The sequence below is a fragment of the Atractosteus spatula genome, chromosome 7 (assembly GCF_055471065.1).
Source record: "Atractosteus spatula isolate fAtrSpa1 chromosome 7, fAtrSpa1.hap1, whole genome shotgun sequence".
In the NCBI taxonomy this organism is placed as follows: Eukaryota; Metazoa; Chordata; class Actinopteri; order Semionotiformes; family Lepisosteidae; genus Atractosteus; species Atractosteus spatula.
The window spans coordinates 54499166-54525852 of NC_142712.1; the positions used below are offsets into that span (position 1 = coordinate 54499166).

Below are 26687 nucleotides of genomic sequence, written 5' to 3' on the forward strand. Positions count from 1 at the left end.
ATGTTATGCCGTCTATGTTATTCTCTTTCAATTATTTGTTCCAGCATATTCCGCTCACATTTTAAAAACATATCATATTTCATTTTTATTTCATATTAAGACCACTAATGTGACAATTACAATGTGCATAACATATATATTAAACTATGTTTGTATAATAGTGGCTTGATCTTATTAAATTGTTTTTGTATTAAATGATGCATGCTTTTTGTGATTCTTTATTGGGGTCCATTAATACAAACAACACATTCTAACTGCTTGTTTTACTGCAGTGACATCCAAGAAACCTTAGGTGCATACTCTGAAATAATGGAGACCAATGGTGAGTAGGTACCAAGCCATAGAAAATAACAGTATTTTGAATTACTTGGACAATATACAGTAATATATATACTGCAATAGCTGCAATAGGCTTGCATATTTTTTATTTTATAATTCTAAAATTTCTGTGCAGATAATCAATCTTTTACCAGATGCACATATCAAACTCATCCTCTTAAAATATCACATACTCATTATCACTTCCTCCCCATTGTCTGACTTTTTCATCTTTGTCTAAACTGTCTTTCTTTCTCTGCCCCTAAAATACATGGCTTTATCCTAGATCCTTCTCTTTTCTACTCTCAGCACATTTCTTCTCTGGTATACTCCTGTTGTCTGCCTAATCAATATCTATAATATCTGCTCCCATTCAACGAGTTTATCCACTCAGCTCCTCCTCAAAGCCCTTGTTTTCTATGCTTTGGAAAATTGTAAATGTCTAACAATCTAACCTCCTTGTATTCTGAATCTATCAGCTCTGACTCATGCAAAACCTCTGCTGAGCACTTTTCAGCAGCTACTGTACCAATCTCTGGCTGTATCCAATTAAAGATCAATTTACCAACCTGCCACTCACCTCATCACTCTTCCCCTTTCCCTCTCCAATCCCTTATGTCTCTTTACTAAATCCTCTCTGCTCATCTATTGCCAGCTATTTGGCTGCTCCTTTTCTTTACTCTCCTTACTCTTGTGATGCTCATTCTCCTCTAATGTTCCCTTGTGTTAGAGCTGTATACATGGGATCAAGACAATACCATATATGACCATGAGGAGGGTCAATACAGCGAAATTCCAGACTGCTGGGGTAGGTTGTCCTGTAATACAGATTTGGTATAAATGTATTTTTTGCACCAATCGTGTTTTGTCTCACTTGATTTTCTTGGTTTTCACAGGACAAACAGTAGCCAGTAACCAAATGTGAGTATGTAAAATGTATAACATATCAACACAGCACAGCCTGTTTCAAAGATAAATTAATTGTCCCACAGGAAATGGAATACTCAAAAATCATACTGAACTATAAGTTTATATGTTTTGTTTTCACTAAATGTGTAAGTAAAAGAAAACAAAAAGGTTTAGGTTTTATACTCCTTTTGGTAAACTGCTTAGGTTAAAGGTCACTAATTGGATTTTCCCCACAAAAGTCCATGTTGTTTTCTGGATTTATTCTGGTTGAAAAAATATTTTACTTTCAAAAATAAAACTTTGCTCCTTTAGAGCACTGACTACACTTGAAATGGGCCTCTTTCTAAAAACATTTTTTTTCCAACAATCCTGCATCTAACAATGAAAAGCACAAACACAACCTTTTATACAAACCAAACCCCATGTGACAAATCAAACAATTAATTCCGACCCATTAAATGTTCAATTAGCAATCAGTCAGAGGTGAATAACATACAATAGAAAAGAGTTTTGAGCGGTTTCTTTAGTGGCAACTAGTGGTGCTACCTTTGACACTGTACCACCCAAGCAGAAAATCTACCACACACCTACTGTATGTATCCAAAAATGACGTACTAACATTGTGATTGTGTAACTCTGACATACTTAGAATCTGAGAACAAATAAACAACTCTTTATCGCCTTCACCTCAAACAAATAGCAAATAGAATTTTATGCCAGTATTTTTCATGACTGACAAATACCACTTTGTGGTAAATCCCCTCTCACACTCTTACAAGAATAAAGATTTTCAAAAACATGTAAAATATTGAAGATAGTAATAATGAGTAGTATACCTTCCAAGTTTGTGTCAATTGATGCTATAAAACTCTATTTTATATTTTTAATATACTTTCAAGAAACTGAAAAACAACTGTTTTGCATTGATTGCGCCATGAAATAAAATGGTCTGGTATTTTGTGTCTGTCAATATCACTTCACTCCATATGTTCTGAAGGTTTAAGGTTGCAAAGTAGCATTTTGGAACTACAGCCAAACCTGTGTGAATTGCTTGTAAAAAACATTGTTTGTCTCTTATAGCTTTGCATCTTTTCAATTTATTATTATTTTCAGATTCGGTGACCCAGCAGTTACCTGCTAGTTACTATGCACACGAGGACATCCAAAAAAAAAAGAGACCAGCATGAAGAAAACAGTACTTATACAAAACGACACGACAATTTGTTCTCAATTAAGTTTTTTGTGAGTTTGCATTAAAATGTTCTTTAGCATGTAAATATGTAAATAGAGAGGTCCAGTCACACAATGGAAATGGTTATAGGCTATAAGAATCGTACTCTACAGACTGCCATGCAAGAGATACACCAGTAGTGAAAAAACCTTTCGAGGAATCACATAGTTGGTCAACAAAATGTTGGATCCTGTGAGAAATGTTTTGGACTCTGCATGCAGCTTGTTTTTGAATTTGCAATGATGTTGTCTCTAACATCACATGTTCCCACATAGCTTTAACACACAATAGGCAAAACCTGGGTAACCTCACACATCTGCTTATATTAAAATTGTTAAAGGGTTGAGTTACACAATATTAAAATATTAGCATAGGATTCAGAGCCTGAAAATAAACTGACAACTTAGAAAATGCATTTTATTATTAGAGGGGCCTTGGAAAATCCAGGCAACTCAATGGCCATTCTAAGCAGACAAACCATAAGTGTACATGAGCCCTACTGTATTTATGTTGATCCACATATTCAAGTAAAACAAAAGCTTGTTGGATTGCATTTTCATAAATATTGAAGATTCTTTTATTTCAGTTTTATCTGTAAATATAAAACTGTAAATATAAGATTTTATGTAAATATCACTGATAAATGAGTGTTAGTTATCTCCAGGATCCTCTTACACAGTTTCTTTGTTGTTTTTCCAGCTGAATCAATAATAAAATTATGATGTAATGTTTTCCTCCAGAATGTTTTGCATTCTATTTAGATGGCTTTGTCAATTTATTAGTCTTTGTCATTAAATTGATTAGATCTTAATATCAAATTGTATTATGGTCCTTTTTTAGAGCCACATATTAATTATTTTGCTTTAAGGTGAAACAAAAACTGGTGTAGCGTGGAGGACACTTTTAAATCAGGCACAGTGATGAACCACAATTTCCCCCTGTTATTTTCCTCTAAGGTGACTTCTATCCTAACTTAAACATTTATCTTATTGTACATCCATGACTGAACGCAACAAACACAGATAATTAAAGACTTCTGGTTGTGTGAAAATTTGGGCAAAATTAGCTTCAATTGATAGTAGCACTTACTTATATCAGTAACAGTAGATGGGATGTCCAGTTTCAACTTGTTATTTATGTATTAATTTTCGATTTAGGTTTGTTAAAACTGTACAGCAGGTACAGTATGAGGAGAAATCAGCTAACAAAACTAAATAAACACTATAATCTATACACTTACACTATAATATTAACACATTAAAATTAATACAAGAAAAGAGTATTCATGATAAATAATGACATGGATGGTGACCCAGGAACTGCTTTTGAACTTTGTAGTTGACTATCCCGACTAACAATTTTAAGGGTGCTAGAACCCCTTTTCCCCTGCAACAGGTTCTTTATACTGTACAGTATATCCTAAAACCACCACTGCACACATACTGTAGACCAGACAAGACAGATATCTAAGATAATCTTGGTATTACAGTCTACTAATGTAGCAGTAATAATATCTATCACTGTCTACCCCCTGCACAGAACACATGACACAAAGTATCCACAAGGGGCACATGAACACTCATGGATTCAGTTACCAAAACCCAACATCCCAAAAATTCAGCACCATTATTATCGTAAAAACCAGATCCAGTCATTGACCTGATGTGCCTCCTTCGACCGTGCCAAAGAAAGGGATGAAACTCTGTTTAGTCCTTTGGGATTAGGCATCCTCTTCAGGCCCAGCCATACAGAAACATGTGCACCCTTATGCTACCCCCTACCCTGTTTTCTCCGAGTCCAGCCTCAGGTTGGAGCGGAGGAACATGATGCTGGAGCCTTTGTCTACTGCCGCCTGCTGAGTCCCTGGTGTCACAGTCCCCTCCTGGGTCAAATGGTACAATCCTTGTTCCCCCAATGTCCTCTCTGTCAATTCTGTTGCTGAGTGGAACTTATAAAGCCTTTTCCTATCAGAACTCAGAACTCGTTACGGAGGAGTGGAAGTGTCTCTGAAATGTGAGCAAAGCTGATGACTTGGGGCTAATTAAAGAACTGGCTGTATGCAGATGGCCAGGTGTAACGATGCCTTATCTATTCTTACCCAGTTCTGGAACCCACTTTCCAGCCGCAGAGCATAGTTAGTCTCACAATCGCACATGTCACCTCTGAACTGTGTGGTAATTAACTAGTGTGTGCACAGAGGGGACTTTCGATCAATGGGAAGTTCGAAGGACAAAGAAAGACAATTGCACCAACCCTTTGTTTGCAAAGTTGAAACACCTGTTGTCACACATCCACTTTTTCACTCTTTGACACGACAAAAACACCCAAGAATTAAGTGTGCTGAAAAATGTGTGTTGAATGTTTAAGTCATAGTAAATTTAGCTTAACCTTATCCATTCCCTCCCCTAAAACTGAAGTCAAGGTCAATGCCCTCCTAAAATTGATGTGCCTTTTAATATCTAGAATTATCTTGGTAACTACACACAGTACAGACCTGGTTTGGGTCTTGAATTAAAAAAAAAACTCTTGGAAATCCTGTCTGAACCTTAAGATATTTTAGATGTCTTTCTGAGTACACAGAAATATCTAGAACAAAACAAAAACGGGAAAACAATACAGACACATTTTATTGTCTTTCTTCAAAAGTCAAATTCTAAAGTTGTGGGACACTTAGGATGTAAATTTCTTTTTTTACAGTAGGTCTTCTCTAAAATGTCTCTTACTATGGAAAAAACGTTTCCATGAAATTTTTGAAAGCGATTGAACAAGCATAAAAAATCTGTATGATTGTTTTATGAAGATGTGGCATGAATTGGCTTTCTCAGCCTGCCAAAAAATAATAAAAATAATGAGAATACATTTTTAGTGTAGTATTTCAATACTGCCTGCCCTAGAGAGGCTTTTTTGTAATGGTAACAGTTTTTTATAGTGTTTTTACACTTTTTAAAGGTTTGTGCACTTTTCTGTTTTTTGTACGCATAATAAACAGGTTTAGTAAAATTAAACAACTGTGCATGCATACTATTTAGAGGAGGTTTTAAATCTCTGAATGGTCAGATTTCACTGAATGACAACTATTTTAACCTACCAGAAGAGCTTTTTTCTAGAGCCGGTCGGTTTGAAAATATAGGGCTTCAGAAGCCATCTTTGTTGCAGAATGTTTTGTTTTTATGAACTCGTGAATTTTAATGGTAAAATAATAAAATGAATGCACTTTTTTGTCAAGGTAAGGTAAAATGTTCTTTATGTATTACTGTATAGCAAATGTTTGCTTTTGCTCGTGTATTTTACTGAAGAAATGCTAAATTTTAGATTGGAATGTTCTGGAAGCGAGCTGCTTGACCGCAAGCCCCCCAACTTCAACGGATTCACTTCCCCCTTTTACCTTTTGTATAAATACAGTAGGTTTACCTTTTATTGTATATAAATAGGGGACCGCCCCCCTTCCTCCTGTATTCGTTGTCGCGCCAGACCCCTGATAGAGCTGATATAGAGCTGTTGGATCTGCGCCATTCCCTGCTTTTAGTTTACTACCTGTTTTTCCACCCACATACAGTATACTGTAGCACTCCTGTGTATTATTAAAGGCAACTGCACTCCTGCTCCTCTTTTTGGATCGCTGTCCGCTCCGCTGAAGGAAATTTAGGAGGGACCGCTACAAAACATTTTCCTGCTTCTCTACACCGATGAATAAAACCATGAAAAAAAAAGGTTCATTTGATTTATGCTGATGGATCTAGTTACGAAACAGCTCTGAAAAGCACATGTTGTCTTGTATTTTGTATTATTGTATAGCATGTGATGTTGTGTTTTGATTTTGCTGGTAAAAATATTAAACCGTTGTGCAGCTTCTGTCTAAGGTTATCATTGTTACAGTATTAATTTGTTTATTACAAAAGTAAATAGTTTTTTTTGCCGTGAAAAACTTAATGGTCGAGTTTGGAAAATATTCAAGATCAATTGTTATTTGTAATGTTTTGATGAACGATTATAAAATGTTTTTAGTAACGAAAAGCGCAGCGTTGAAAGCAAATACACGCGATTAGGCAGCTATGTCTAGTTGGAGGTGGATAATTTGAATTTGCTTGGCTGAGGGCTAACATCCTGGCCATAGGACAAGAAAGCTGAAAGTCCTCGCAGAGTGAGGAGTGAACCAACATAGAGATGGGGCGGAGGAGGGATGCAAAGGAGAAAAAAAGGCTTACATATAGTATTTATATTTTTAAATAAAATTGCGTCTTAAAATAACAATTAGGACATGGGGGGCCACTTGAAATTGGCTGTTATCATCCCCCCAAACTTTTTATTGTAAACTCAACTAAATATTTACATGTCTCATTCTCATGATGGATGGCGAGTAGATTGATCTACTGTAGTTCACCCAAGAAAGGGGATCAAAATTAAGCGTTACTGATAAAAGCCAAAGATCTCTGAGGCACGTATTGTATGAATAACATAACTGATGTAGTCATTCTGTGATTATGGATCAAAATACTGTATGTCATCACAACAGAATCTGATAAATGAACACCTCATGAATTATGAGCATCCTTTCAGATTTTACAAAACAATATGGTGTTGTCAGTGCCATGTTCCCATGATATGTAGTGCAGGGTGAAAACTTATTTATTCATTAAGGACAGCTCTGTAACAGACTGGGTGCTTCGATGAGTTTAACCATACAGAATCAGATTTTCTATTACATTACAGGCTCTGCCTTTAAGTATGGAAAATCTATGGATAATCAATAAATTTCACTGTCGATCGGCAGACAAAGAAATAATTAAATGAAAACTCCGCAAGCTTCAGACAAATGAGACCTACAGTGGATGTTCCCAAATAAAGCACTGATTACACACCGGGCTCTAAGCTGAGGATGCTGTGTGCTTGTGATGCATCTGCAAAGGAGGGAAGGAGAAGGGGAGGGCTTGAATTGTCGAGAAGTGTCTGCTCATTTGCTAGTGCTGAAGCAGCCTGGAATGGTTGCTTAGGAAGCTGGCTGACTGACTGACTGACAGTCAAATCTTTAGGCATGTATAATAGTGTCTACCCTCTGGCTGCCAGTTGCCTCCCCTGAGGTTAGGGGAGTGTGTCAGATGGACAGAGGAGGGATGGAAGGAGGGGGGAGGCAGCCTGTGTCTGTACACTGTAGTCTTGCTGTTATGTGCACACAGCAGACAAGCTGTACCGTGTTTATGGATGCCTAACAACACTGCTGGGTCTCTCTCCTCCTCTCCCTCGCTGTCTGAGGAACTACTAACATGATGAGAGCAGACAGGAGAATCGTGATGCTGCTGACATTCCTCTGTTATTCCTGCTACCTGTGCAACTCTCTAGGTAAGTCTGTCTTACCTGCCTCCATATCTCCCTGCTCTCTCTCCGCGGAGAGTGTGAAGGAAAGGAAACAGTGATGCACTTACAGGTCAGCAGAAATACAATCACAGATTGAGAGAGCCAGTCCTTTTGCACACAAGCCAGCAGATAGAAGTTAGATTCTATTAAATGACTGTAGAATACATTTTATGATAATCAGATTAATTTAACAAATAATCAGAAAAGAAACAATGGGTGAAATCAGCATTCTATCCTGACTTCAGTTTGACCTATATCTTTGTTTTATTTAATTGCTTTGACAGAAGTTTACTGGCAGTTAATGTAGGTGAAATGTCTTTGGGGCCCTTTGTGTGAAAAAGCTCATGGTATTGTAAGAGGCTCTCCCAAAAAATGTGTACAAATATTGACAACACACTGGGGGAATCAACAGAACTGGCAACGGACATTTAAAATAGTTGTCATATGAAGTTTTCAGAATGTTTTAAATAATATAAAGATTAGGAAGTGAATTAAATCAACCCTGTAAAGAATGTCGAATGCTTTTGTTATTAGATATTTATTTTTTTTACATTTATAAAAAAATACAATTAGAATTGCACTGGAAAATCTTGATGCAGATAACTGCATTTTAAAGAACTGTAAGAACACTCATTTTCTTTTTTGATCATTGTAGTTTTTACTTTTGTGCATTTTTCATACTGTTCAAGATATCATCTGTAAAGTTACAGTAAATTAAACTGAAAATAAGGTCTTCTAGGTTTCGAATCCTCTCCAATTGTAGTGTCAGGAAAGAAAAGTATTAAGGAGTAGTATTTATTTATATTTACACACTTCAGCAGTATATACAATTAACATTAATTTGAAAATCTATTAGGAAGTTATAAAATGCTCCCTAAACGTTTTTAAAAATGTTCTGAAATGCTCCCTAAACTATTTTGGAAATGTCCATCTGATCATTACAGTATCAAAACAATAGGAGAAATAACACGAGAAGCATAATTTATATCATTTTGTTTTATTAGCATTAGCAGTAACTGACATAACACGTTGCTGTGACATATTATTTAACATGTTACACTGTAACATGTTGCTGAAATTGAATAACTTAATATTTATGGGAGAATGTTGAGGAACTGTCTACAAGTGTTGAAGCAATTTCCACTCTCTGAAGGCAAGAAGAGTATTCAGAAATGTTATTACTCCTTTTGTAAACACATTGTGGGCAGAGTGTGAGTTTGTACTATGTACATACAGTATGTCTGTGGAAAGAAACTTTAGCTTTAGGTTATTAGAAACCAAATGAAATCAAATTAGAAACCACATACACAATGTGTTATGTTTTTAACGTTTGAGTGTTTTGCCATACTTTATTTCATATGGTACTGGAGACATCTTTTCATGTCCCAGATGAAACCATACACATTTATTGAAAGTCTGCCTTGGCATTTTTAGTAAAGATCCCACAATACCTTGAAATAGCAAACAAAAAATAGAAATCGAAAACATCTGAGGCTTAGAATATTAGTAAGGTTAGTGGACAATGTTTATTTGGTTAAAAATAAAATATCTGTCCTTAATTTCTTTTAATTCTGTTCCATACTTTAGAAATAAGTGCTTCATTGCGCTGATTTTTTTTTCTATTTCAGTTCCTTTTTTAATGATTTATTCTGAATTAGAAAAGGAAGGCATGGAGGCAGAAAATAATTTTTAAATCGTTTATGTGAATTTTGTACGAAATGTGGAGTTTCTGCGAACAGTCTGCAAGAATGTAGTGAAAGGGTCACTGAAATGGTAATATGCTTCTTTTTCTCACAGCACAAAGCTTTCATTTACAGCCAGTGTTTGTTTCATATTTGCCTCTCCTAATAGAGGGCAAAGCTTATCCAGCTGCAGGACTGAAATACTGTAGACGATATTTTGAAAGTATTAGGCAGTCAGCAACTGTAGCCTTGTGCACTGACCTATACATGTTTTATTTGTTCAGAATTTCTCTCACCCCTCATCTTTCCAAGGGTCATTACAACACAATTTCAGCAAGAAGTCTGCAATGAGGATGATTTTTAAATCCCCTAGTAACAAAATAATTAATGGTAATATCCGCATTTGAAGCCTAATAAACTTTTCCATAATCGGTATGTACCAAGACAACTGTATACAAATCAGATAAAATAAAAAGCTATAGATGATGTTTTCTGGAGCAACATAATGACTCCATCCAGTATATAATAGTTCATAAGGATGTTATTTAAGAAGTCTTGTCACAAAGGAAACTTGTACTATATTAATTATATATAAAGTAAAAATATATATACAGTATAACATTTTTAGATAGCAGCCTTATACTTCAGCCTTATATTTACCGTATACAACATTATCCAATGTTGTGTAATAAAAAAGTTCCTTTTTGATATAACACAACACCAAATTTCAAACATTTTGTTCAGCTGTACTTTGAAAATTACCCAAACCAAAGACATAAAAACTACTATTTTTCAGTGCTGTTAGTACGCTTGGTGGGACTAACAGGACCCATTGCTTTTGAGGATAAGGGTTAATCCCACAGCGAATTACAGAAGTACAAAACCTTCCTATTTCTATGTTTCTGGAAACAGAAAGAACTTAATTTACCAATTTCTTTACAGCATATAAAGTCAGTTTTATCTAATGCATACCCTTTTTTCTTTTTTATTACACTGTACATTGGATTTTTAGTCAAATTATTGACTATTCAAATCCTAATGATCATGACTGCTGGACTTCTGTAGCTACTACGCTTTTCTTGGTTTGAGAATAAATTAAATTTCTAAGACAACAAAAGAGACAAAAAACTAATAATTCAAAATAATGCAATCCTTTAAGATAAGAGAATACGTTTGACACCGAGGTAAAATAGAAGAATTGATCAGTGGTTATATCGTTATTTCACAAAAATCCTTTCTGGGAATATATCTGTCACAAATCTGCGATTGTATCTTTCTTGCAGAAACAAACCCTCGAACACAACTAAATTGGATCTTTAGAATCCCATCTCCTTAAGGCTTAAGGTTTTGCGTATTTGAAGAATACGAGGTAGTTAAAAATACTCCAGAAGGAAAGGCATTGCCCAATACTCTCTAAAACAGCAGAGACTTATTGCCCCCCTAAGATTAATTCTTATACAGAAATTAGAAATCTCTGTAGGCTAAATGAACATTTACTTGTGACCCTGTGTTTATTTCAGATTGCTGAATGTCTGAAGTTAAGTTAATCAGAGAAAGCTTGTTGGTGTTGATGACCACATGTGGACCATGCTCTGGGTAGAGATGGCACCTTCTCATAACCAGGATTAACCAGCGACAGGATTAAGACAGCTGACTTTAAAGTACATGGTATAGTGAAGGAGTGTTAAAATGAAGGCTGAGGGTAGAGTTGAAGTAAAATTCACAGCCCCCCCTCAAAACAAATACTTCATGTAGTAACAACATATTTAATACCAGATTGTTTCAGGTTACAACTGTGCCATCACCATTTCTTAATGCTATAACTGAAGAAAAAACCATGAGCAGAAAGAAAAGACATACATATGAGGAATTTTAGTATTGATGTTTAGTCTTTTCCTACCTCTTCCTGTTTTTTTATGCTTATATTCCACACATTCTATAGGCATTACAAATGAACTCTCTTTCTTATTTGTAAAGCCAAGATCAACTATGAAAATCATGAACAGCACATTGCACAAATAGTAAAAGAGAGACAGCTGACACTTCTTTTTTTATTCCTGAGTAGGATTCAAGGCTATAGCTGGAAGTGGGTTTAGACAGATGATTCAAATGAAGAATAGGCAGCAGCTCACACATTTCCTTGCTAACAGGTGTAAAATTAATTGCAAAGTGAACATGAGAGTCAAGAAGCATAATGACACTACTATACTTTGGTTTTTATAGGTTGGACATTGGTTCTTTGTGTTCAGCAAATCCAATCAGGACCCCCAAGGAACAACCAAGAGACGTGCTGTCAATAAAATCTTGATTAATTAGTCTTTTACTGGGACATAGTTAATCATCATTGTTAAGAATAAAGTAATAAAGAATATTTTCAATTCAGAATGACAGGAGTTGATATTCCAGTTGGAGTCATTGATCGGACGTTTGGATTGGGGTAACACTATTTAGGTAAACATAGCTGGTAAATAGGTTCTGTTACTGAACCATGATATATACTGCTGAATGAAAATTTGTAGTCCATAGATTTTTTAATTATTTTTTTATTTTAGAGGAAGCCTTTATTACAGCCAGCTTTCTCATGCAATCATACATCTTTGTGCTTTATTATACATCATTAGCTTTACAATTTTTATTACAAAAAATCAATATTGTCACTTTTCCCAGAAACATTAACATATAATTCGTCTGTCCCTTGATAGGTGCAATTTCTCTAAAATATCAATTTATATCAAATAAACATGGTGAGATTTCCTAATGTGCTATCACATTTTGTGCCAAACAATACCATAACTGTTCAGTGAAACTTTAGCAAAATTACAGTCTGAGCTATACATTTTATTTAGCCTCACTCTTTTCAAGAGAAACCTGAAATCTGATTTTATTCTTTCTAGAAAAAATTAAGATAGTAAATATTACCATAATACAACTTATTTTATATTTTGCTTTAGATTTGGTTAAAAGTTTTAATTTGAGACAGAAAAAAAAGACTTTCATTTAAAAATATTTTTGATGATTTAAATGTGAAGTCTGTAGTTGAAATGTTAAATATGTAGTTTAAGACTACAAACCCTGGTTAAAATGACTTTTAACTAAAAATGTCAAACCTTTAACAAAAGTGGATAAATACAAACAAAATTGTGACACAAAACACAATTTTGTGGTACGAATATGGTACGATCCAAAGTTATTAATAGCCAGGCCTGTTGCTTGGCATGATCTGTTCTTTTAACTTCTTTCAGTGAACTTTCAGTTTTATTCCTGCTTGACTACAGATAAGGGGCTGTCAGTACTGTATTTGCTTGTTAGCAAATTGCACCAGAAAGCACATCACATCTTTCTCTCAGTTGTCACAGAGCTGCACTGTGATTGATCCCAGATTTCGTGTACTGAGGTTAGAAGGTCAGGGCAGAGCAATTGACAGACAGGCTGACTATGGGAAACAGACTTGACTCCTCCATAAAGGACTCTGAAAGAAGAATAAGCCAAAGACAGCACTGAACTCTTTCCTCCCATTTACTTTCATATAGTTATAGTGATGAGCTGCGGTATGACTAATAAACAAATTAAAGGTAATGTATTTCATATAGTAAAATCCGTCACAGTGTAAAATAAGAGACACCTTTTAGGGATGTAATAATTATGCATGAATTATTTACTTTCATAGAACACATGATAGACACCACCATAAAAAGGCTGGCTTGGTACTTATCACCTTTCATCAGCGGTAATGAATTAACCACACACCTGAAGAAGGCTCTGAGTAGAGTAGAGGAGTTTATTGCCATATGTACATGTACATTGGAATTCTTATTTGTGTTGATCTTTTGGGATATACACAGTATAGCAGACAACACCACACAATTTAGGCAGTACATTACTATATAATAAATAATATAACCATAACAATTAATATTTTGTAGATATAAATTGTGGCTCTGTAGCCAAAATTAAATGTTATTCTTATTTCTTCATCCTTTATACAGTAGTAACAAATTAGCCTCTACGTGTTCCAAATTAAAACATACCCTTCCTTGTATTACAATGAATAAGGCATGTACAGTATTTGTGTTTACTAGCACCAAACAATGTTTCAGTAATGATTTAGTAATGCATACATTATAGGTGTCACCTCTTAAGAGTTACTCTAAATCATTTATAAAACATGTGAATACACAAGAGAAAAGTATTGAAGATTTGTTTTTCAGATTTCTGACCAGCCTGAGCTCTTGTTTACTTTATTCGTCTTTTTTTACTTCATTATTCAATTTTAATGTGTTTTCCAGGTCTTCAACAGTTCCTGACTTAATGATATGTACAGTATAAATCCTTTTAGGATTCTAGTCCCTAGAGAGAGACAGGATACTGGAAATCCATGCTAGAGAAGGACAAAATCTATAGTCAAAACCATGTACAGTGAATAATAATCATTATGGATTATGGACCAACAAAGACATTATTTATGTCTCTAATTTCGGGTTCATCACTTCCACTCCACATAGTATCTGATTGCTGCAGAGTCAGCATTTTCAGAGAGTGGAAATGGCAGGTATATACCCAAGCTTAAGATAATTTATGTCATTAATAAATTGTAATAAAAAAATTCTACAATGAAGGTTGAAAATAATATGTGATAGAAGAAAGGTATTATGTAATGGATGTACAGCAAATGTGAAAATGTTTTAAGAGTTTTTCTTTCAACCCTAAATTATTCAGAGGATGAAATGCTTTAAAGATTTTCTCTATATTTATTAAATGATGGGGGGTATTATTTATGTTCTTCTCTCAGTGGTCTAAGTAGAAAACTCTCTAAAGCTTGTATTTATGTGTTCTCCACAAGGGATTTCCAACCTGTCTTCCTATGCAAAGACTGAAGATAAGCTTTTCAAGGAACTCTTCAGGAACTATCAGAAGTGGGTGAGGCCAGTGGAACACCTGAATGGCACAGTGAGAGTCAAGTTTGGACTAGCGATCTCTCAACTTGTTGATGTAGTGAGTATTTTCTGGTTGCAGAGCCAGTATCATTTTCATAGTTACAGACATGACATGTGTTGTTGTTTTGCTTGCTGAGCTGTGTGTGTCGATTTCACTATGGCAAAATCAGAAATATACAAGACAGGGAGTGACGATGCCTGCTTCACTTGTAGAAAAGAATAACGGACTGAGGCAGCAAAACAAATCAGAATTCTCCATGCTAACCGAGGGAGGTGGAGGGAGAAAATGATAGCTCAGACTACATAACATTTCATTCAGTTTGGATAGAATGGGACGCTGGAAACAAAAAGGATATGCTGGAATGACAGAGAAAACAGTGTTATAAACAGTGCAATAGTAATGCAGGTTTTGAAACCATTTCATATCAGAAATTTCTGTTCCACTATATTTCCAGAATGCCACAGACAGCACTAATTTCATCACATGGAAGAATGAAATTACATTTTAAAGCCATTTTTAATCAAACAAAAACCTGCAAAAGAGATTAGTGTAACTGAACTTTAATTTTGCTGTGAACCTGAAGTGATACAGATCTGCTAGTTACAGATGTGATATTTATCCTATTAACCTCCTTCGCTGGGCCATTGTCAGCCAGCCCCAGCCTGTCAATCACAGATGGTCCTGCTGTGAAGAGTGAAGGCACTATTATGATCTAGGTTACTAACTCACATTTCCACATTAGCCACAGGAGATGAGACATGACCATCTGTGATGTCTTGATTGACCTTGTGGCTGTAAAATGTGAATATCTCTCTCCAAGATTTTGCTTGTGTTTCTGTTTTTTTTCTGTCTCCAACCTAGGTTACTCATTAACATTGTATAGTAAGGTACTTCATAACACTGTTTTTCTAATGTTTAAAACATTTATGGAACTTTTATATTGCAGTTTTGGAGCATTAATTAAGCAATACATTATAACATTAGACACGGGCCAGATTTGCAGTTCATTTTGACTTCACTTGCTTAATTTCATATTATCCCCGTGTAATAAGTGAAAAGTATTCATCCCTTTTAATTGATAGAATAAAATATGTTATTGATTGTTCTATATCCAAAGAAACATTTCCTTAAATGTTATATTGTATAGGTCATGAATCACTTAGAAGTGAATGCAAGAAAAGAGATCACTTAATGTTAGAATTAATTAGCCATTAAAGAAAATTAGAGGAGTTCAGCCTTATTAGGCTCAATAATCCAATCTAATTAGATTTAGACTGGACATTGTACTGTGTATACCAGAATCTGTGGGCATGGAAATGTCTATGTCTGTAATAGAAAACATAATCTATTAAACTGATAATGGCTTAGTCACTGATCTAACAGGATTAATTGTTGATGGTGAAAAGTAAAAGTAAAAATAATCTGAATTTTATACACTATGTTTATGGTTTCTACCTAAGGTTTATAGGACCTTAATATTCTTTTATAGTGTTACAGTATTATTTTAACAAGAGAGAGCTATTTTTTTCTATTTTGTCATAGTATTTATTGTAAATATTATCCCTTGGTTTCACTAGTGATGATAATACCAGAACACTAACCTCATGTTTGCAAGCTTTTAGAATGTTGGCTCACTTAAGAATTTTCATGCAAATAAATTAATATACAGTATGTATCAAAACATTTCAGTTACAGTTACAAAGCCATTGTTAAATGGCTTGATAAACTTCTACAGTAGATGAATATACAAATCGTGGCCATTTCACACATACACTGTATATATCATTATATGAATTACTTTTCAACGTGCTTAATTTGACACAGGATGAGAAAAACCAATTGATGACAACAAATGTCTGGCTGAAACAGGTAAGAACTGTCTTCGACTAGAATATTTGTCATCTGCTGTATTATTCTCACTATACATTGCATGCTTTGAATAGTTTATGGAAGGGAGTGAATACCTTTGTCTGTAACAGCAGCATTTTTATCATTTTTCAAATCAGTATGAAAACCTTTAAACAATAAGCTATAGGAAAACCATTGTATGAAAATAAGTGGTGTACACAGACATAGAGAATGTATGATACCACAGGAAGTACACAATTAGCCATTGTGCCTCTATAAATATATAAAAGGGTAAATGAAAAAAGCAGCAGCATATTCTAACAAAACACTTATGCATTTGCTATTATGTATTAGCATGTTAATCACCAATGTTTTCTTTTTTACACTTCAAAATAAAAGATTACTGATTTATCTTATTTATTCACTAATTTAAACAACAGTGTCCAAAAACCTGTTTTTGCAGTCCTGCAGAAGACCACAAATGGTATACGTATATGTATGTTGCACTTAAACTCTTAACTACGACTTGGTAGGATGAGCAAGTGCTCTTTTACGTTTCATAGCGTTTTCCCCTTAAAACACTGGGGAGTAACAGTGTTAGAGATGGAGGTTTCAACATTTATGTCTGAAATGTTGATCTATACAGTATATCCTTGATAAACTGTTATTTGCGTTAAGTTCTCTCTTCCCCTTCTCTAGCTCTCCTTTCTCACAATTGTCTAAATCCACGCCTCCACAGCTGCTGCAGTGCGGGCACCATGTCTGACAGATTTACGAGAGACCATGAAACAATGCTGCACTAAGCAGGCTGCATTGCCATTATTCCTGCCTGTCACTGCCTGGGGTCACAAGTTTACAGGGTCCTGCTCTGCAGGGCAACACACTGCCCTTGCAAGCAGACAGATGGACAGTCTTTGGTTTGTCATCCCTTCAACGTCCAGCCTTGTCTTCCCATTATGCCACTCAAACTTTTGCTCTCAAACCACCTCCAGCAAATCTGTAAAAAAAAGCACTCCCGGCTGCAATCAATTTGAGTTAATATACCTGCACACAGTTCTGATTAAACACGTACCCTTCGTGTAAATCATGTCATTCAGTTACTGCAGACAAATTAACATCAATTCGGAACTGAGTGGATTTTTTTTTTCAATGTAACAAATTGAGATAGTTTATTATACATGGTTAGTGTCACACCATTACCATCAATTGTTATGACAGGATGGTAGAAACTGAGTTGCGAAGGCCAGATGATCGTGTAAGGTGAAATACTGAGCATTGCAGAGCAGTTTGTGTTTTCTTAACCCACATGGGTGAATATGCTCTTTTGGGAATATTACAAGGCAGTGTTTTCCAGTAATGGTCCTGTATTAACCCCACTCTTCCCACATATTCTGGTCTTCATTCCTGCTGAGCTCTTGATTAATTAATTGTATGGAACTATTGAAGAAAAAAACAAAACATTCATAATTAACTAAATACAAATATAACAATGTGATGTTATAATTCAAATGTAGACGGAAATAACATTATGACTAGATATTGTTCTTATCGATGTGATTTTCTTCTTGATCTTATTTGACGTGTGCAGATGAATTGGTGGTTATCTGCATGCAAATCTGAATGGAGTCTGAACACAACATGTTGTGTTTGAAAAAATGCTGTGATCATTGACTTGCTGTCAGGGGACTGCCACATGTGAACCCTTGAACACTGACAGATATCGCTTAAAAGGAAGCAAGACTTGCCAATAAAATGCTTTGATTGCAAATCCATATTCTCTTTCATTTCAGCATGTGTTGAATTCATTGTCATGAAATACAAAATCTAGTGAGATGAAATCTCAGAGTTTTAAGTGAGCTAAATGTTTATAAGGACTACAGTATATTTGCTCAGTATGTGAAGTGTTACAGCATTTTTAATAGAATGAAGGGATGTTAAATGTACAGCAGATTTTTAAGCATAAGGACCGCTGTCATCTATTACTTCCAGTTGACAACACTTCTTATGGTGGCCAATACTTGATTCATCTGTTGACTACATGACTACATTGTAGGAAACTAATCTGTCTTATTTATCATATAGATAATTCATACATACATTTTTAGCACATATATTCTGATTAAAACAGGCAGACAGTCAACATGTACTGTATATTGATGAAAGCCTAACAATTCATCAACCACTGGAGCAGTACTGACATCACAGAAAGGTAATGAAGCATGAGATCAATCTCATTTAGCAATTAATGGGTTATCGCAAAGCACCTTCTCCTTTGAGTGAGCTGGTTCATGGATATCCCATGAATGTGTGCTTCGCCAGTGGTCATATCTCACCACTGAAATGATCTTATACTTATTTTGGTTAGGAATGGGTAGATGTCAAGCTGCGGTGGAATCCTGATGACTACTTGGGAATAACTTCAATCCGAGTTCCTTCGGATTCAATCTGGATCCCTGACATTGTTCTGTATGACAAGTGAGTTCCTTACTTCTTACCATGTTATTTCTTCTATATTTAGAATTCATCATCATCGCAAGTCCTTGGGGAGAGTAACAGTTACCTCAATTGTCTACCTGCAGTATTATCCTGGAAGGGAATTTATTGTATTGCAAAATTTCATCTCGGTTTCATTTTTTATGATTTTCTGGTAAACATTGAAAACATATTTCCATACCACTTTATAACATTAAATCCACTACCGTCTACAAAATAACTTCTGCTTATATACAGAATCCAAAATAAACATGTCACTTCAATTTAATGAAATTAATGATTTAATTTAATAAGTTTAATAAAATATTTTCAAAATTTCTGCTACTTACATTTAGATATTTATAAATTTGCTGAAATGATCATCTATGAGTGCATTCAGGATGACACCTCCTGAGGAAAGAGCTCAGATTGCTGCTATTAAGAGAGAGATGTGAAATGTAGTGAGTACAGATAAGTCTAAAGAGCATGAAATACAGTTGCATTACAAAGAGTGCCGTTTTCTCTTGTAAGGTCACATAATTAGTTTTGTAATGTGGCAGAAGTCAGTGAGTCTTAATGGGAGAAATTAACAATATTTTTTCTACTTCGAGCAAAATGAACAGGGCAGACATTCAGTAGGTCACAAAGACAGACTGGTTACTTCTAGAGAAGCTTTATCTAAATGCGCAAGACAAGCAGCACAAGAATATTAATTCTGCACTTTGAGAGGAGTAAGAACAAATTACATTTATTAACAAACCACTGTCTCTCATCTGGTATCAGCAAAAACAACAGGTTGTGTGCAAGCGATCAAATAACTCCCGTCATGGAATCCTTGCACCTTGCACTGGCTTCCTATCTGGTTTTGAGTCAACTTCAAAATCCTCATGCTCACCTAAAAGGCTGTGCATGGCTCAGCACCTCAGTACCTATATGACTTATTATCTGTCTATGTCCCACCTTGCAGCCTTCGTTCATCGGACTCTGGTCTTCTATATGTCCTCCAATCTTGTTTACATTCTAGGGGTGACAGGGCATTGTCTTGACATACCCCAAAGCTCTGGAATTCTATTCCCAAGGATATCAGAATGTATTTGTTCCTTGAGTGTATTTAAATCTAGACTTTTATTTAGTGTCTGCTTCATTTTCCAATGGCCATGGATCTGCTCCTCTAACCTATTGTGCTTCTTACTGTACGTGCCTGTTTTGTCATTTGCTATCCTTATACAGTAACTGTTTTTTACAACTAACATAAAGGGCTTTGAGAGCTATTTCTAAAGTGAAATATACAATCTGATCTTGATTTCAGTACATACTTTTCTATGACATTTTGCAATTTTAAGATGTAATATAAGAATATCTCTTCAAATCTTTCCCCAAAGTGCTGATGGGCGGTTTGAAGGTTCAGTCACCAAGACGGTGGTTAAGTTTGATGGTACCATTTCCTGGACACCACCAGCCAACTACAAGTCTTCCTGCACCATCGACGTCACTTTCTTCCCCTTTGACCTGCAGAACTGCTCAATGAAGTTTGGGTCCTGGACCTATGATGGTACCCAGGTGGATATCATCCTGGAGGATTTCCATGTGGACAAACGAGATTACTTTGACAATGGAGAGTGGGAGATTGTCACAGCCACAGGCAGCAGGGGTGTGCGGACAGATGGTTCCTGTTCTTACCCTTTCATCACCTACTCCTTCATCATCCGCCGGCTCCCCCTCTTCTACACCCTCTTCCTTATCATTCCCTGCATAGGGCTATCCTTCTTGACCATACTGGTGTTCTACCTGCCATCAAACGGGGGAGAGAAAATCTCCCTTTGCACCTCGGTGCTGGTGTCTCTCACTGTCTTCCTCCTCGTCATAGAAGAGATCATCCCCTCCTCTTCCAAGGTGATTCCACTGATAGGAGAGTACCTGGTCTTCACCATGATTTTCGTCACCCTCTCCATCGTTATCACTGTCTTTGCCATTAACATCCACCACCGCTCCTCCTCCACCCACCATGACATGGCCCCATGGGTTCGGCGTATCTTCCTGCACCGCCTGCCCAAGCTCCTTTGCATGCGCAGTCATGTGGACCGCTATGCAACAGCCGCGGGTGGAGATGTTAAAAGTCCTGGGTTCGAAACACCCTCTTCCAGGTACAACCTGCAGGCAGCACTGGACTCCATCCGTTACATCACTCTCCATGTGGTGAAGGAGAATGAAGTCCGTGAGGTACAGTATGTGACGCCAAAGAAAACAAAGAACTGCTGCAGTGCCATCCTTTCCAATTCAGATAACAAAATACTTTTCAAAAGATAGAAACACTAGTTTGACCGAAGGCAAAACACTTTGAAAGCAGTTTGAAGGGCACTGCATCTGTTCTTAAATGTACATGCTTTGAATTTTCCATTTTTTTTATTTTGCCAAATACTGCAAATATGTGAGATTTATGTTTTCCATCCTCGACTTTAATCACTCCAAAAATTTTAGATATTGAGACTCCACTTTATATGGAGCTTTGAAGTGAAAATTAGATACCATATACTGTACAGTATATGTATGTTGAATCTTCCTAGCCAGTGCTCATCTCTATATAAAATATAGAATTAACGAACATGAAAATGTAGAGATGTGGGTTAGCTTAATTTAAAAGGAGTAATAAATTACCTCTGGCTTTATGTCCAGCGCAGGGCACACACACTCAAACCTTATCCCAGAAGCTAGTAAACCTACCAGTATTTTTTTGACTGTGGGAAGAAACCAGAACACCCTTCACTGCAAAATTTTAGATTATTGAAATACACTTAATAAAATTGGTTTTGTCTCCACCTTTTATTTTACATTAATGGGGCTTTGAAGCTTTTGTTTGCTGTTAAGAAGGGAAAGATCCATCCATCTATCCTTCCATTAATTATCAGAACTGCTTGTTCTGGTGGGGATCATAGAAGTAGGAACAAGTAATAGGTTTATTCCATGCTGAAAAGAGAAGAAAGAAAACACCTATTACTAAACCTAAACCTATTACTTGTTCCTTTGCAGCTTATGCATGCTGACACAGCTTTCTGCCTTAACTATCATAGAAGTAGTACCATTAATGCAGATGTTTCTACAATAATAGCTTCATTTTATTTTTTTAAAGGCATTAATCATAGTGAACCATATAAACATTACAGAAATGTAGACTCTTATAACATTTGACTGTTGTAATATTTCTTTTAATTTAAAACATTAAAAATACCTCCACTAAAACAATTCAATGTTTTTATAGTATTCTGATATTTTCGAAGACTGGTGATCAATATTTTAATCCTGTAATATATTTTTCCTCCAGAGTTTAGTTTTAATTCTCGATATTTTTTTATTACGACTGAAACTTGGTGAAGAATACATTCCATTCAAAGCTGGAATAAAATTATAACTGATTTCTAATGTTGTAATTTTTTCTTACTCAGGTGGTAGAAGATTGGAAGTTTGTGGCGCAGGTGCTGGATCGAGTGTTCCTTTGGACATTTCTCCTTGTTTCAATTCTGGGATCCATTCTTCTCTTTATTCCTGTCATTTACAAGTGGGCCAATATCATTGTCCCCAATTATGTGGGTGGCAGCAGCTAAGAGCTAAGCAGAACAGCAAGAGCCGTGCATCACAGCTCTTCTTTCTTGAACACTACTTCCACCCCTGAGATACTTCTTCAGGAAGATTCAGTTTCAGGAGAAAGACTTACAAAATGTATGTGTAATCAACTTCATTCTTAAAAATGAACTTGTCATGACCCCTGTTTGGTGTTTACACAAGAAGTAACAATTTAACAATTTCCATTTGTTTTTATTTATGATACCATAGAAGTTAATTACTGTAAATGAGATGCACTTTTTCTTGCCATTTCTTATAAGTATATGAGGTGTTGGAAAGAGCACGGTTATATTTAAAATTTAATATAAAGTTCCCATTGACCATCCATGGATCAAAGTAAGGCCTTCCCATTCAGGTTGTGGTCTACAAGAATGTAAAGCACTTTGAATTTTGTTCCACACTAGTGAGAATGTTAGAAAATGTTAGATGGATTCCGTTAAAATGAAACTCTTTCTGGTTAATGCTAGAAAAGACAATGTTGATCCATATTCTTTGAAACATCTGAAATCAGGCTTTAAAGCAAGTGAGATAGTAACTTGTCCGGAATGCACAGAAAACAAATAGTAAAAGAGTAAAGACAGTGGTATTGCTCATTATTCCAAAAAAATCTATCACATTAATGTATAATGTGTAATTAATGTGTGATTTTACTGTTACTGATTAATGTGCTTTTAAATACATAACATGCATGGAGAATCTATGCAACTTTAGCATGGTTTATCAAAACTCTCCATGGTTACGGGTGTAATCTTTTAGATTTTGATGGCCTTTTACTACTGCTGTATCTTAAACAGAAGCAAGATACAGAAATATGGGACTATCAGCAATGGGAATGCCCAGTTCAATAAAAGTAGTGTTTATATGCATTTAAATACCAATAAAATATATTGCAAGTCTTGTATATTTATCATTCTTGTTTTCTGCATTAGTTAGAATTGTTTGGATTTTCTTTATTGGTCTGCAGATGAGAAATGCTAATCATAATATATAAATGCAGGAGAATATGCCACTGTGAAATGTATTTTGGTATATAACGTCCCACTGAGTTCTGCTGAATTCCTCACAACTAATATAATTTGATGAAATACGTTCCTGTCAGACAGAAATTGTGTGTGTGGAATGGATGAGAATATAATAGAGAAATGCTCAAAATAATGCTGAATAGTTTATCTTAGAATATGTTCAAAAATGAGTTAAATTAATGGATTGTGAGCAAGCAGATGTTTTGCATTAAAGCCAACTAAATTTTCAAAAACATTTAATAAATTGAAAAAATAATATTTTTCATAATGTCAAAATAAAAACTGGTGCTTTAGGACCTACAGTATACAGACCACAGGATGAGCACCCCCTACTGGTCCCACTGACACCTCTTCCAGCAGCAACCTTTCCCAGGAGTCTCCCCTCCAGGTACTGGCCAGGCTCACGCCTCCTTATTTTCAGTGGGTAGCCTGTTATGAGTTGCAGTGTGAGAGAACTGCTGGATTTTGATCCTCAAAGTAAAAAATTCACATTACAAAAACATTTTTTGTATTTAAGAAATGTTCACTATTACCATTTTGACTGTTGCTTTAAATCCACAATATTTCAGCACCTTGTGAACCTAAAGTCAACAACTCTGGTAAGAGTCATAGGGAAAAAGCATTGTTACATACAGTATACTACAAACAGTTGTTTTGTCCTGCAGTTCTTATATAAAATTATATAATAGCTTTGCTTGAGTCATGTTCATTCGCCTCTAGGATTTATTTTGTAACCTTCTTTGTCCATCAGACTCACAATTCAATGTATTAAAAAGTATTTTTTGCAGAAGGACAGTTTATTTATTAAAGACTATATTTGTGTATGATGAGAATAGTTTAAAGACAAAAATGAGAATGAATTTACAAATCTGATTTAGAATTCCATTGTTTAATAATTAAAAGACATAGAAAGTGATATTTATGAATAACTAAAATAAAAGTTACTAAAACCCTTTTTTTAGTAACTACTACTACCACCATGTTGTTATAGATCAAATACTGCTATTATTGTTTTACGTTAATCATGGGGAAACATTCAAATTCATATTCTGGTGTTCCGTCTTATCAAATACATGCAGCATTCAGCCGCTCTCATTATCATTCTGATCCTTCTTCTGAGAAAATTATGGGAATTCTCCATCCTCCACTTTCTCTTTGTGAAGTCTGTATTTTAAAATGTTAAATACAGAAAAAATTATAAAAGGAAACAGACAACCACAGCCACCCCCTTCCTGAGGAGTAGAATATGCTACAGTGTATATAAAAATATAAGTATAAGCCAGGATCAAGTGATGACAGGGCAGCAAATTCATCACCAACATCTTTTTAGCTAACAGTCAGACAAGTCAACCAAATCTGTACTACTGTCAGAGTCTCAGATAAAGTCTCGCAGGCATACCAAGTATAAATAGGCATGGCTTTGCAAAATTGGACTGTTGATATTGTATTTGGAAAGGTGAAGCATAATTTAATACATCCAATTTGTCCTCACTCTTCCATGTTTTTTATTGTCCTTGTTGTTTTCACCTCGTTTAATCTTTTTGTACTAGTTCCTTTACATGCACATAGTTTTTACAGTCCTTCACTCACTTCTTTTCAGGTTTCATGCATCCACAATACTGGCCCTGTTTTTGTGAGATAAATCTGTCAGAATGGGATGGGCACATTTGCACGCCAGTACTCCACGTATTCCCCGGGAGGGGCCAAATCAGCCTCAGGCTATAATTTAACTGTTGCTCGTTCATGAAAGCAATATGCAGCTATGATTTGAAAGGCAGATCTGCAATTAATTTCAAAGCCATTTTATGTAAAACGAGAAAAGAAACCAACAGTATTCTTTTTTAAAAAAAATGTATTTTTGCCATCTCTTGCTGCTGTATTCTTTCCTGGAAACTTGGCAAACAAACGGAGAGGTAGTTAAGACTTTCCTCACCTCAAACTGCACCTTTTTCTTCAAAAGCTTTCTGGAACCAATCGGAATGGAGCCTAACAGACCTGCACGCATATGCCAGGTCTATGGCAAGTTTGCCCGTTTTGCAACACTGTATGACAGAGAAAATCGCATTCCTGTCTATTCTGCATTCATCTTCACCCCAGGACCACTGCCCTGCCTTTTCTCTAGGAGGGAAGAGTGGTTTATTGAACCACAGGTAAGTCTCCTTTTCTTCTTTATTGTGTGAATTTAGATGGAAACCTAATTCTAAGTGCATTCCCAAACTGCCACAAAATGCAACAGAAGTCATTCTAATCAAATGCACAGAAAGTTGGTGTACATTTAGTCATAGGGAAAGTATTACATTACAATTGGAAAATCCTGCTGTTAAAGTATCAATAAAAATAAAATGGCTCTTTGAACAGGGACTATGTTATTTTATACATACTTATAACACAATAGTCATTCTGTAAGCATGCCAAGACCCGGCATATTTAGACTTCTTGTTTTGTACGACATAACAGGGTTTGTTTAATGTTTTTCAGCTCACTTACAGCAACCGGCCACCAGAAATGATGCTAATGGAACACCTCTATAATTCTGAACACAAGCCAAGGCCAAAGAGTGATTTTTGCCAGCTCATTACAGACAGCCAAGCGACAGACTGTGACTATGCCGCTTCTGGTTTTGACAAAGGACACCTCAACCTCAACTGCTTCCAATTTGCTGAAGGACGAGATGCTACCTTTACCCTCACCAACGCGGTGCCCATGTACGAGAATTTTAATCGGGTTGTATGGAGTAAAGCTCATGAGAATGTAATGATGTCAGGTCTTCTCACAGCTTGCCCTCCTCCTTTTGTTGCTTATGTTGTAACTGGGGCAGTACCTTCCAACCGGTTTGCACTTGGTCGGGTCAATGTCCCTGACTGGATCTGGTCAGCAATATGCTGCTCTGGCAATGGATACAATATTGCCTTCATAGGACAAAATGACCCTAATGGTTTTGCGAAGGTTGTACCAGTGACTGAACTGGAACGGCAGCTTAAACTGCTTTACAATCATTTTGTCACAATATTTCCTTCAGGGTGCTACTGAGCTCCAATTCGATCTCAAACACGTAGAGCAGCCCAAAAACAAGAAGGCCAGTTTGATCCTGGTGGTATTCAATAATTGAAACAAAAATATCATATATCCCCCGAGTTAGTATTTGTTTCACGGACTTCAAACTGACTTCAGATTTAATAAGAAATTAAATGTGATCAAGCCAAATGACACTGTAGAGGTGTTGGTGAATTCTTTTTTTACGTGTAGTTTGATTTGAACTAGTCTGAGTTCCAAGGTTTTAGAAGATCTTTAAAAAGCTAG

At 35.7% G+C, this 26687-nt stretch overlaps 2 protein-coding genes across 3 annotated transcripts; both read left to right on the top strand.

The window, feature by feature from the left end:
- The first annotated feature begins 6847 nt into the window (after positions 1–6847).
- On the top strand, positions 6848–23266 carry chrna5 (cholinergic receptor, nicotinic, alpha 5). 2 transcript variants are annotated; one of them, XM_088921839.1, is made up of 6 exons: positions 6848–7795; positions 14333–14484; positions 16252–16296; positions 18641–18750; positions 20130–20967; positions 22188–23266. In XM_088921839.1, exons 1-6 carry the CDS (start codon positions 7720–7722, stop codon positions 22344–22346), a joined length of 1380 nt encoding a protein of 459 aa, XP_088777965.1. In that variant the 5' UTR covers positions 6848–7719; the 3' UTR covers positions 22347–23266. The 2 variants fall into 2 exon arrangements, with proteins under 2 accessions (XP_088777965.1, XP_088777966.1); XM_088921840.1 differs by lacking the exon at positions 16252–16296.
- Positions 23267–25366: 2100 nt separating this feature from the next.
- On the top strand, positions 25367–26417 carry LOC148831436 (endonuclease domain-containing 1 protein-like). Its single transcript, XM_088920026.1, has 2 exons — positions 25367–25537; positions 25866–26417. Exons 1-2 carry the CDS (start codon positions 25367–25369, stop codon positions 26415–26417), a joined length of 723 nt encoding a protein of 240 aa, XP_088776152.1.
- Positions 26418–26687: the final 270 nt, after the last annotated feature.

Excerpts from the sequence above, each read along its gene's own strand:
- LOC148831436 (XM_088920026.1), top strand. The coding sequence starts at position 25,367 with ATGGAGCCTAACAGACCTGCACGCATATGCCAGGTCTATGGCAAGTTT. Across the intron at positions 25,538-25,865 it reads AGTGGTTTATTGAACCACAG|CTCACTTACAGCAACCGGCC; the intron begins GTAAGTCTCCTT and ends AATGTTTTTCAG.
- chrna5 (XM_088921839.1), top strand. The coding sequence starts at position 7,720 with ATGATGAGAGCAGACAGGAGAATCGTGATGCTGCTGACATTCCTCTGT. Across the intron at positions 7,796-14,332 it reads CTACCTGTGCAACTCTCTAG|GGATTTCCAACCTGTCTTCC; the intron begins GTAAGTCTGTCT and ends GTTCTCCACAAG. Across the intron at positions 18,751-20,129 it reads GACATTGTTCTGTATGACAA|TGCTGATGGGCGGTTTGAAG; the intron begins GTGAGTTCCTTA and ends CTTTCCCCAAAG.